Source organism: Panthera tigris, chromosome B4 (assembly GCF_018350195.1).
Source record: "Panthera tigris isolate Pti1 chromosome B4, P.tigris_Pti1_mat1.1, whole genome shotgun sequence".
Classification (NCBI taxonomy): Eukaryota; Metazoa; Chordata; class Mammalia; order Carnivora; family Felidae; genus Panthera; species Panthera tigris.
Genome location: NC_056666.1, coordinates 53,393,968 through 53,406,440, shown reverse-complemented (window position 1 = coordinate 53,406,440; position 12,473 = coordinate 53,393,968). Strand labels below are relative to the sequence as shown.

General features: G+C 37.0%; 1 protein-coding gene across 1 annotated transcript in view; it reads right to left on the bottom strand.

The window, feature by feature from the left end:
* Positions 1-1,763: 1,763 nt before the first annotated feature.
* Positions 1,764-12,473, bottom strand: part of SLCO1B3 (solute carrier organic anion transporter family member 1B3) — a 39,994-nt gene continuing 29,284 nt past the window's right edge. Inside the window, exon 13 of the mRNA XM_015536116.2 lies at positions 1,764-2,311. Within this exon, the coding sequence (XP_015391602.2) occupies positions 2,104-2,311 (208 nt within the window). The 3' untranslated portion in view covers positions 1,764-2,103. The remainder of the gene's footprint in view (positions 2,312-12,473) is intronic.

The following is a 12,473-nucleotide window of genomic DNA, read 5'->3' as shown; positions in this document are numbered from 1 at the left end:
TACACTCTTGCATTATTTTGCGTCCTTGCAAACTTTCCTTATTCATATTTTTGTAGAATTCCCACTCCCCTCTGCTTTCCCCTAGGATTTGTATTCCTGTTTAATAAATGTCATTGAATTAAGGATTAATATTCTGGATTCTTGGATTCTGAACTAGATCAAATAATCTGAGGCATATTTTAATATTCTTTTCCTTCACTGCACATATCACATTTATAAACATAAATTTATTCTTTTAATTTATATCATTTTATAATTTTATAACAGTTAATTTTATAACATTGGTAATGTTTGTTTCCTTTAAAGTATAAGCTCCACAAGATAGGGTCCTTTGTTTTGTTTTGTTTTGTTTTGTTTACTATTATATTTCATTTTGCTTGACAGATATTTTATACTTGAAATATATTTGACACTCAAAAATTGTGGAATAAATATTCAAGATGTTGCCTTTAATTTTTTTATAATGCTTTAAAAAACAGCTTCATAATTTTCTCTATTTTTTGAGACAAGGTCACACCAGACTTGTAACATAGTAACTGAGCATGTTGGTGGTTTTTCCAAATCTCTGTTTGTGGGAGGAATAAATCTTCTCAGGGCTACAGTTTGAGAATAGTTGAATATACATAACTTGTAGGCTAATTCTCAGATTCTAGCAAGCATCATATTATGTGACTTTGTCATACTCGGGAATACCTTCTCCTATCCTGTGGTTTTCTGTATCTCTTTATCAGGGACTCTATGTAGACTTTTTTTTAATATTTTTTTTTATTTTTTTTAACATTTATTTATTTTTAAGACAGAGAGAGACAGAGCATGAACGGGGGAGGGTCAGAGAGAGGGAGGCACAGAGTCTGAAACAGGCCCCAGGCTCTGAGCTGTCAGCACAGAGCCCGACGCAGGGCTCGAACTCATGGACCGCGAGATCACCACCTGAGCCGAAGTCGGACGCTTAACCGACTGAGCCACCCAGGTGCCCCTAGACTTTTTTTTTTAAAGGAGATGTCTAGGATACATGAAAAATTGTTTTGAATCAGAATCTCTGGGGGTGGGTACATAACTGGTTTCTTTTAAAAAAAGTTTTACAGGTTATTCTAATGCCAAAAATTGTCCTTTAACCTTATTGAGTATAAAAACTACAAATTTTTAGCAGTCAGTATAAAGCTGTTGTCACTTAACAAACACAATATTCAAACATTTGTTCTCATCCACCCTTATCTTATTTGTGAAAGCTGTCTCTTGGTGCACCAAAAACAAACAAACACACACAGACACACATACACACACACACACACACAAACACACACACACACGTAATTGAGAAACAGCTGGTAAGTTATCTGGTACAAACTCCATGTCTTCCAGGGAGCAAATGGAATGAAGATACATCTTGTAATGGGCTTTGGTTTCTCAAGTTAATGTCAGTTTTCTTAATCCACTTCCATGGGCCTGAAAGAAACTTAACACATTCTGTAATATGCTGTCTGACAATCATAGCTTGCAAATTCTCAATTATGTCTACTTCTTCACTAGTATTTTAATGGAAAGTTGGAAGAGGATACATCAGGGGTTCATGGTCAAATGCAATTTCAAATTATAAATTAATGAGGTCTGTGAAATACATGACTTAATACATGAATGACAGATGTCATCATAGTATAAAGCCTCCATCACATTAACTTCATGTTTGAGTAACATGGGCCAAACTGGTTTAAAAAAAAAAAGTATTAGGCTTTTTTTTAAGGTTATTTATTTTTCTCCTTCCTTTTTACTTCTATTTTCTAGTCACTGGTTTTATTGAGTTACAATTACCTGGGCAAAAATTTTTTATTACATACTAACCATACCTCTCACTATAAATTTGTATGGATCATCTGCATTAATGTTCACCTAAAATGCATAGTCATACCCTGAACAAAGAGTACTCTCATTCCTTTTTATATATAGTCTGGTTCATTATGACAAATTCATAGGTGATTTGCTGTACTTTCATAAGGGAAGAGTGTGAGGACTCTCAGTGAAAAGACCAAGAACTGCTCAAAATAACATCCTACTACTTTAATACAATGTTAGTGTAAAACACAGCAACATATTTTTTTCTTCCCCTTACATATGTGCTTCATTGTCTGCAGAAGGTACAAAATATCCATCATTATTTAAGGGTTCTAAGTTTGCTTCATTCATATCTTTTCTTCCATTTTCTGACGCCCTGGTATTTTTTCCTTGATATATTTTCTTCATAGTGAAAATTAATACAACAAGCAGAATAAGTGCTGAAAATCTTAAGCTCACAATCAAGCCCAAGTAGGTATTTCTGTTAAAAGAGAAAAAAATTGAATTTCCATTTTCAGTCATTTAAAACAATTTACAGTGTTGTTCTCCAGTATGCAGAAGACCTCAAGAGGAAAAAGAAATGGGATTTGAAATTATACATAAGAATATTCAGTCAGCAATTCTAGTGGTTATTTTTACTGATACATAGGAGGGTTTTTAAAATTATTTTAAAAGGAATATATAAGCCACAGAAACTAAGCATGATTAATGATCTACCTAAATGCTTTCCATAAAAGTAAGGTATACTTGGAATGTTTAGCTTTCTCAAAGATGGATTAGTTCATGTGTAATGGAAAGAGACTATGAAGGAAATGAATTAACTAACAGATCATCAAATTGAATTCATTTAGATTGAACCAGGAGCCAAAGTTTAGTTTATAGGCTAAATGCAGTCCACAGCCCATGCTGTATGGCCTAGTGGAAGTGGTTTTTTTTGTTTGTTTGTTTAGTTTTAGTTTTATTTATTTATTTATTTATTTATTTATTTGAAATTTGTTGTCAAATTGGTTTCCATACAACGCCAGTGCTCATCCCAACAGGTGCCCTCCTCAATACCCATCACCCACTTTCCCCTCCCTCCCACATCAACCCTCAGTTTATTCCCAGTTTTTAAGAGACTCTTATGGTTTGGCTCTCTCCCTCTCTCTTTTTTTTTGCCTTCCCCTCCCCCATGGTCTTCTGTTACATTTCTCAGGATCCACATAAGAGTGAAAACATATGGTATCTGTCTTTCTCTGCCTGACTTATTTCACTTAGCATAACACTTTCCAGTTCCATCCATGTTGATACAAATGGTCAGATTTTATTCTTTCTCATTGCCAAGTAGTATTCCATTGTGTATATGAACCACAATTTCTTTATCCATTCATCAGTTGATGGACATTTAGGCTCTTTCCATAATTTGGCTATTGTTGAGAGTGCTGCTATAAACATTGGGGTACAAGTGCCCCTATGCATCAGCACTCCTGTATCCCTTGGGTAAATTCCTAGCAGTGCTATTGCTGGGCCATAGGGTAGGTCTATTTTTAATTTTTTGAGGAACCTCCGCACTGGTTTCCAGAGCAGCTGCACCAGTTTGCATTCCCACCAACAGTGCAAGAGGGTTCCCGTTTCTCCACATCCTCCCCAGTATCTATAGTTTCCTGATTTGTTCATTTTAGCCACCCTGACTGGCATGAGGTGACATTTCATTATGGTTTTGATTTGTATTTCCCTGATGAGGAGTGACGTGGCGCATCTTCTCATGTGCCTGTTGGCCATCTGGATATCTTCTTTAGAGAAGTGTCTATTCGTGTTTTCTGCCCATTTCTTCACTGGATTATTTGTTTTTTGGATGTGGAGTTTAGTGAGTTCTTTATAGATTTTGGAATCTAGCCCACCTACTGGAAGTTTTTAACAAAGCTACATTAAATTATCTTGCACACATGGTCGATTCTTATGATTCTCAGCTTTGGTTGCACATTAGAATTATACCAGGAGATTTTTTTAAATCCCATGCCCATGCCACAGTCCCTGAACAATTAAATAAAAATTTCTGAAGATGGGACACAGATATTTGCAGTTTTTAAAGCTCCTCAGGTGATTATAATGAACAAGAAAGACTGATTGTCACTGACCTAGTAGGTTAGGAAACACTCACTGGCCTCATGACATTGTTAACTAATTGACAAGCTTTACACACAAAAAATATTTGAACAATTATTAGGCTTAATTGAAGCTGAATGGATTTATAGAATTTTGAGCCATATAAGCTTAAATTTATTAAAATTACAATAGAATGTTGTGGTGTCCCACATATAACAAAAGAAATATTTTAAACCTTCAAATATATTTGTCTCATCCTTGGGTTATGTCAAGTAGTTCTACAACAATGTTAAACTTTTCAGAATTTCTATTGTTACTGAGAAAAATTACTATGTGTTTCTGGTTATGTAACTGTTGCTAAGAAAACTTGAGTAAACTGGGTTTAGGTTAGGGATTGATATCATAATGTAGATTTCTACTTCTTGGAGTAGGAATTGTTTACATTATTTTTATGCTAGATAAAATGAATGAACATTATCTGGTTACCTCAAATATTAAATCCAAAAAAAATCATAAGGTGACTAGGTTTTGCTGTTTCTTCACTGGGGAACACACTGCTTTTTTAAAATTCCACTTTAGACAATGTCTAGGCAGTACTTTTCAAAGTACTTTAGGCAATGAACACAACTGACCAAAAGGAAAGTGATAAGGCCCTTGAGTGAGCTTCAAAGTGTTAAGAGTTCTAAAGAGGGTTAGTTATCTCCAGCTGGTTGCAATATTGCAAACTTCATGACAGAAAGTAGTAGCTTTCTTAGACTGCCTTCTTTCACTTGGCAATGTGCATTTAAGATTCTTCCTAGGAGGGGGGGCCAACATTGTGGAGAAGTAGGGGGATCCAAAGGTCCCTCGTCTCACAAAGTAGTGTTGAAGCTAAAGGACTTTGAACTCCAATAGTCCAGAAGGAAAAGAGACTGTGGCTTCCAGGGACCCACCAGGACAACCTGATGGGTCATAGGTGTGTGACTGTGAACTGGAAGAGACAAAATGAACCGAGGGGAGGGATCCCCTTCTGCAGAGAGACAAAGGGAAGAGAAGAAGCAGCTGGGGAAGCATAGGTCTGTATCTAGACAAGAAAAATCACAGACTGGGACAGAGAAAGAGGCAATCTCTAACTGAGGGGCTTTCTCCGGACTGGGACTGGGGTCAGCTGCCTGGCCTGTGCCCACCAGTTAGGAACCACCTATTGGGCAGCATGGAGTGCTGCTTCCCCAGTACTGGGCGCAGAGAGTGGGAGTTTGAATTCCAGCCAAGCACCAGGACACTGGAGTTGGCGGAGCAAGACAAACCGCCTCATTTGCAGCCGAAGCACAGTGAGGACAGCTCAAACAGAGTGGTTTGGGACACCTGGCCCATGGAGGAGAGACTGGGGTGTCACCATTTTCTCCTCATCACCAACAAGGTGGGACTTCAGCAACGGAGACCCGGGGGTGGGGCACAGTGGAGGCAAGGCCAGTGCACACCATGCCACGCCCCTCTGCACCTGATAACTGTGTATCTACTGGAGTGAGATTGATACTGATGAAGCAGATGGCCCCTACTCCAGACCAGCGCTGTCACATTGCCTGATTTAATTCTCAGACAATTCTTATTATATAGATACATTCTTCTTTCCTTTTCTCCTTCTTATCTCTTCCCTCCTCTAGCTGGTTACTCTGGTTGTGGGCTTGTTTAAACAGACATATTTAATCCATTCTCTTGATACATGTTCCACATCTCTTTCTTTATTCTCCTTTCTCTCTCTCTGGATTAAGCCCTACAGTTTCTTTGTATGGATAACTTTATTTTCTTTTTCTTTTTCCTTTACTCCTTCTTTATTTTTCTTACTCTTTCTCTCTGGATTAAGCCATATAGTTTTTCTGGTCAATTTTTATTCTTTATTTTTCCCCTCCCCTGTCATTTCTCTCTTTGTATGGGATAAGGCCTCTTCCATCAGTACCTCCTCCACCCTTTTATTTACTTGTAGCTCATGTTTGGTTTTTTTTGTTTTTGTTTTTTTGTTTATGCGTGTGTTTGAGTGTTTTTGTTTTCTGTGTGTTTTTTTGTTTGTTTGTTTTCCTTTCTGGGGATACTTCAAGGAACAAATCAAAGCACACCTAGTGAAGAGTTCAAAACATCACTATGAGTAGGGAGATAAAGTAACCAAACTCACAACAAAAGACAGCAAGTACACTCTCCAAAAAACACCTCCTGAAGGGCCAGGCCCTGGACAGTGTATTACCCCTCTTTAATATAGTAGTTCTCAGAGGCACAAGACACATAACAAGCTTTTAAAACACATAAGGGACATAAAACTAGCCAAAATGATGAAACAGAAGAATTCTCCTCAAAAGAAATTCCAGGAAGAAAGGACAGCTAAAGAATTGCTCAAAACAGATGTAAACAGTATAACTGAATAATAATTTAGAAAAACAGTCATAAGATTAATCTCTGGACTTGAAAAAAGCATAGAAGACAGCAGAGAATCTATTGCTGCAGAGATCAAGGAACTAAAAAATAGTCATGATGAATTAAAAATGCTGTAAATGTGGTGCAAAATAAACTAGAGGTGATGACAGCGAGAATTGAAGAGGCAGAGGGGGAGACTGGTGAAATAGAAGATAAAATTATGGAAAAAGATGAAGCTGAGAAAAAGAGATATAAAAAAATTCTGGATCACAAGGGGAGAATTAGAGAACTAAGGGATTCAATGAAATGGAACAATATATGTATCATAGGAGTTCCAGAAGAGGAAGAGAGAGAAAGGGGCCAAAGGTGTGCTTGAACAAATCATAGCTGAGAACTTCCCCAATCAGGGGAAGGAAACAGACACTGAAATCCAGGAGGCACAGAGAACTACCTTCAGACATAACTTGAATTGATCTTCTGCATGACATATCATGGTGAAACTGGCAAAATACAAAGATGAAGAAAGAATTCTGAAAGCAGCTAAGGATAAACAGGCGTTAACCTACAAGGATAGACACATAAGGGTAGTAGCAGACCTATCTACTGAAACTTGGCAGGCCAGAAAGGAGTGGCAGGAAATTTTCAATGTGCTGAATAGGAAAAATATGCAGCCAAGAATCCTTTATTCAGCAAGTCTGTCATTCAGAATAGAAGGACAGATAAAGGTTTTCCCTAACAAACAAACCTGAAGGAATTCATCACCACTAAACCAGCACTACAAGAGATCTTAAGGGGGGCTCTGTGAGTGTTGTAAAGACTGTAAAGCACCAGAGACATCACTATAAGCATGAAACCTACAGATAACACAATGACTCTAAACCCAATCTTTCAATAATAACACTGAATGTAAATGGACTAAATGCTCTAATCAAAAAACACAGGGTATCAGAATGGATAAAAAAAAGACCCATCTAATTACTGTCTACAAGAGACCCATTTTAGACCTGAGGACATCTTCATATTGAAAGTGAGGGGATGAAGAACCATCTATCATGCTATTGCAAGTCAAAAGAAAGCTAGAATAGTCATACTTATATCTGAAAAAAAATAGATTTTAAACTAAAGACTCTAACAAGAGAGGAAAAAGGGCATTATATCATAATTACAGGGTCTATCCATCAAGAAGAGCTAACAATTATAAATGTTTATGCACGGAATACAGGAGCACCCAAATATATAAAACAATTAATCACAAACATAAGCAACCTTATTGGTAAGAATGTGGTAATTGCAGGGACTTTAATATTCCATTTACAACAATGGGCAGATCATCTCTACAGAGAATCAGTGAATAAACAATGTCCCTGACTAGTACACTGGACCAGATGGACTTGACGGATATATATAGAACTTTTCATCCTAAAGCAGCAGAATATACATTCTTCTCAAGTGCACATGGAACATTTTCCAAGATAGATTACATAGTGGGTCACAAAACAGCCCTCAGTAAATATAAAATAATTGAGATCATACCATGCACACTTTCAGATGACAATGCTACGAAACTTGAAATTAACCACAGGAAAAAGTTTGGAAAACCTCCAAATGCATGGAGGTTAAACAACATCCTACTAAAGAATGAATGGGTCAACAAGGCAATTAAAGAAGAAATTTAAAAATATATGGAAACAAATGAAAATGAAAACAAAACAATCCAAACCCTTTGGGATGCAACTAAGGCAGTCCTAAGAGGAAAATACATTGCAATCCAGGCCTATCTCAAGAAACAAGAAAAATCCCAAATACAAAATCTAACAGCATACCTAAAGGAACTAGAAGCAGAACAACAAAGAAACCCCAAACCCAATAGAAAAAGAGAAATAATAAAGATCAGAGCAGAAATAAACAATACGGAATCCAAAAAAAAACCCAAAAAACTGTAGAACAGATCAATGAAACAGTTGTTTTTTTTAAAAAAAATAAGCGGGGCACCTGGGTGGCTCAGTCGGTTAAGCATTCGACTTCAGCTCAGGTCATGATCTACCAGTCCATGAGTTCAAGCCCTGCATCAGTCTCTGTGCTGACAGCTCAGAGCCTGGAGCCTGCTTCGGATTCTATGTCTCCCTCTCTCTCTGCCCCTTCCTGCTCATGCTCTGTCTCTGTGTCTCAAAAATATAAAAACATTTTAAAAATTTTTTAAAAAGAAAAATAAGCAAAATTGATAAACCCCTTGCCAGAGTTCTAAAAAGAAAAGAGAGAAGACCCAAATAGATAAAATCATGAATGAAAATGGATTTATCACAACCAATCCCTCAGAAATATGAGGAATTATCAGAGAATACTATGAAAAGCTATATGCCAACAAATAGGAAAACCTGGAAGAAATGGACAATTTCCTAGACACCCACACACTACCAAAACTCATATGGGAAGAAACATAAAATTTGAACAGACCCATAACTAGTGAAGCAATTGAATCAGTTATCAAAAATCTCCCAGAAAATAAGAGTCCTGGACCAGATGGATTCCCTGGGGAATTCTACCAGATATTTAAAACAGAGTTAATACCTATCCTTCTCAAGCTGTTCCAGAAAATGGAAATAGAAAGAAAACTTCCGGACTCATTATATGAAGCCACTGTTACCTTAATGCCTAAACCAGACAGAGACCCCACAAAAAAGGAGAACTACAGGCCAATACCCCCGATGAACATAGATGCAAAAATTCCCAACAAGATACTATCAAACTGAATTCAACAGCATATAAAAAATATTATTCACCATGATCAAGTGGGATTCTTTCCAGGGCTGCAGGGCTGGTTCAATATTCACAAATCAATCAATGTGATATATCACATTAATAAAAGAAATGATAAGAACCATACGATCCTGTCAATAGATGCAGAAAATGCATTTGACAAAATACAGCATGGTTTCTTAATAAAAACCCTAAAAAAGTTGGGATAGAAGGAACATACTTAAACATCATAAAAGCCATATATGAAAAGCCCTCAGCTAATATCATCCTCAATGGGGAAAAACTGAGAGCTTCCCCCCTGAGATCAGGTACACGACAGGAATGTCCACTCTCAACACTGTTGTTTAACATAGTGTTGGAAGTCTTAGCATTAGCAATCAGACAACAAAATGAAATAAAATCCATCAAAATCAGCAAAGAAGAAGTCAAACTTTCACTTTTCACAGACCACATGATACTCTACATAGGAAAACCCAAAAAGACTTCACCAAAAGACTCCTAGAACTGATACATGAATTCAGCAAAGCTGCAGGGTACAAAATCAATGTACAGAAATCAGTTGCATTTCTGTACACCAATAATGAAGCAACAGAAAGAGAAATAAAGAAACTGATCCCACTTACAATTGCACCAAAAACCATAAAATACCTAGGAATAAACCTAACCAAAGATATAAAAGACCTGTATGCTGAAAACTATAGAAAGCTTATGAAGGAATTTGAAGAAGACACAAAGAAATGGAAAAAGATTTCCTGCTTATGGATTGGAAGAACAAACATTGTTAAAATGTCGATAGTACCCAAAGCAATCTATACATTCAATGCAATGCCAGTCAAAATTGCACCAGCATTCTTCTCAAACCTAGAACAAATGATCCTAAAATTGTTATGGAACCACAAAAGACCCTGAATACCCAAAGTAATATTGAAGAAGAAGACCAAAGCAGGAGGCATCACAATCCCAGACTTTACCCTCTACTACAAAGGTGTAATCAAGACAGTATGGTATTGGTACAAAAACAGACACATAAACCATTGGAATAGAATAGAGAACCCAGAATTGGACCAAAAAATGTATGGCCAACTAATCTTTTACAAGGCAAGAAAGAGCATCCAATGGAAAAAAGACAGTCTCTTTAGCAAATGGTGCTGGGACAATGGACAGCAACATGCAGAAGATTGAAACTAGACCACCTTCTTACACCATACACAAAAATAAACTCAAAATGGATGAAAGACCTGAATGTGAGACAGGAAACCATTAAAACCCTAGAGGAAAAAGCAGGGAACAACCTCTTTGACCTCAGCTGCAGCAATTTCTTACTTGACACATCTCCAAAGGCAAGGGAATTAAATTACTAGTAAAAATGAACTATTGGGACCTCATCAAGATAAGAAGCTTTTGCACTGCAAAGGAAACAACCAACAAAACTACAAGGCAACCGACAGAATGGGAAAAGATATTTGCAAATGACATCGGGTAAAGGGCTAGTATCAAAAATCTATAAAGAACTTACCAAACTTAACACCCAAAAAACAAGAAATCCAGTGAAGAAATGGGCAGAAAACATGAATAGACACTTTTCCAAAGGAGATATCCAGATGGCCAACAGACACATGAAAAGATGCTCAATGTCACTCCTCATCAGGGAAATACAAATCAAAACCACACTCAGATATCACCTCACGCCAGTCAGAGTGGCCAAAATGAACAAATCAGGAGATTATAGATGCTGGAGAGGATGTGGAGAAACGGGAACCCTCTTGCACTGTTGGTGGGAATGCAAACTGGTGCAGCCTCTCTGGAAACCAGTGTGGAGGTTCTTCAAAAAATTAAAAATAGATCTACCCTATGGCCCAGCAATAGCACTACTAGGAATTTACCCAAGGGATACAGAGTGCTGATGCATAGGGGCACTTGTACCCCAATGTTTATAGAAGCACTTTCAACAATAGCCGAATTATGGAAAGAGCCTAAATGTCCATCAACTGATGAATGGATAAAGATGTGGTTTATATATTCGATGGAATACTACTTGGCAATGAGAAAGAATGAAATCGTGCCATTTGCAGCAACGTGGATGGAACTGGAAGGTATTATGCTGAGTGAAATAAGTCAAAGAAGGACAGATATTATATGCTTTCACTCATATGTAGATCTTGAGAAACTGAACAGAAGACCATGGGGGAAGGGGAAGGGGGAAAAATGGATACAGAGAGGAAGGGAGACAAACCACAAGAGACTATTAAATACAGAGAACAAACTAAGGGTGGATGGGGGGATGGGAGAGAGGGAAAATGGGTGATGGGCACTGAGGAGGGCACTTGTTGGGATGAGCGCTGGGTGTTGTATGTAAGCCAATTTGAAAATATATTCATAAGAAAATAAAAATAAAAATCTTTTCCATCAAAAAAAAAAAAGATCCTTCCTGTCTCAGGGTACCTGGGTGGCTCAGTTAGTTAAGCGTCTGACTCTTGATTTCAGTTCAGGTCTTGATCTCAAGGTGATGAGTTCAAGTCTCTGTGGGGCTCCACACTGGGCAAAAGATTCTGCCTTGCCTTTCTGTAGCTTAATAGCTCATTTCTTCTTATGGTTGAACAGTATTCTGTTGCATGAATGTGCCATAGTTTGTTTATCCATTTACCATGGAAGACCATCTTAGTTGCTTCATTTTTTTTTTGTCAATTATGAATGAAACTGCCATAAATATTTGCATACAGATTTTGTATGAGTGTAAGTTTTCAGCTTATTTGGGTAAATACCTTAGAAGCACAATTACCTGACCATATAGCAAGCCTATGTTTAGCTTTAAAAGAAACTGTCAGACTCTTCTAAAGTGTCTGTACCATTTTGCATTTCCACCAGCAAAGCAAAAGATTTCCCATTGTTCCATATCTTTGCCAGCATTTGGAACTGTTTATTTTTTATTTTTTAGGAGCTCTTTATATATTCAGGACATTTGCCTTGTGTCTGGTTATAAGTTACACCTTCTTTTTCCAATTTACCTTTTGTCTTTGAACTTTGCTTCAGTTTTGGGACACAGAGTTTTGTTTTGTTTTTTCTACTGTGGTTTTAGGGGCTAGGATCATACTGAGCAACACATTCCTGCTTCCTAGATAATTAAAAGTATTTCTACCAGAGTTTTTTTTCTAATACTTGTAGTTTCATATTGTAAATATATGTGTTTGATTAATGTGCATTTATTTTTTATGTAAGGTTAAAGTACTATTGCAACTATTTTTTTTCTAGATGACCATCCAGTTGTTTCCCCATGAGTAGAAGATTGTAGAAACAACATTTTTCCTTTTTTTTCCAGACCTATGACCAGAGCTCCAGCTGATAATTTTATATCATCTTAGAGAAGCCAGAATGTCACTGAAAATAGTTTTCTTTAGTATTAGGAGAGATTTTAGAAA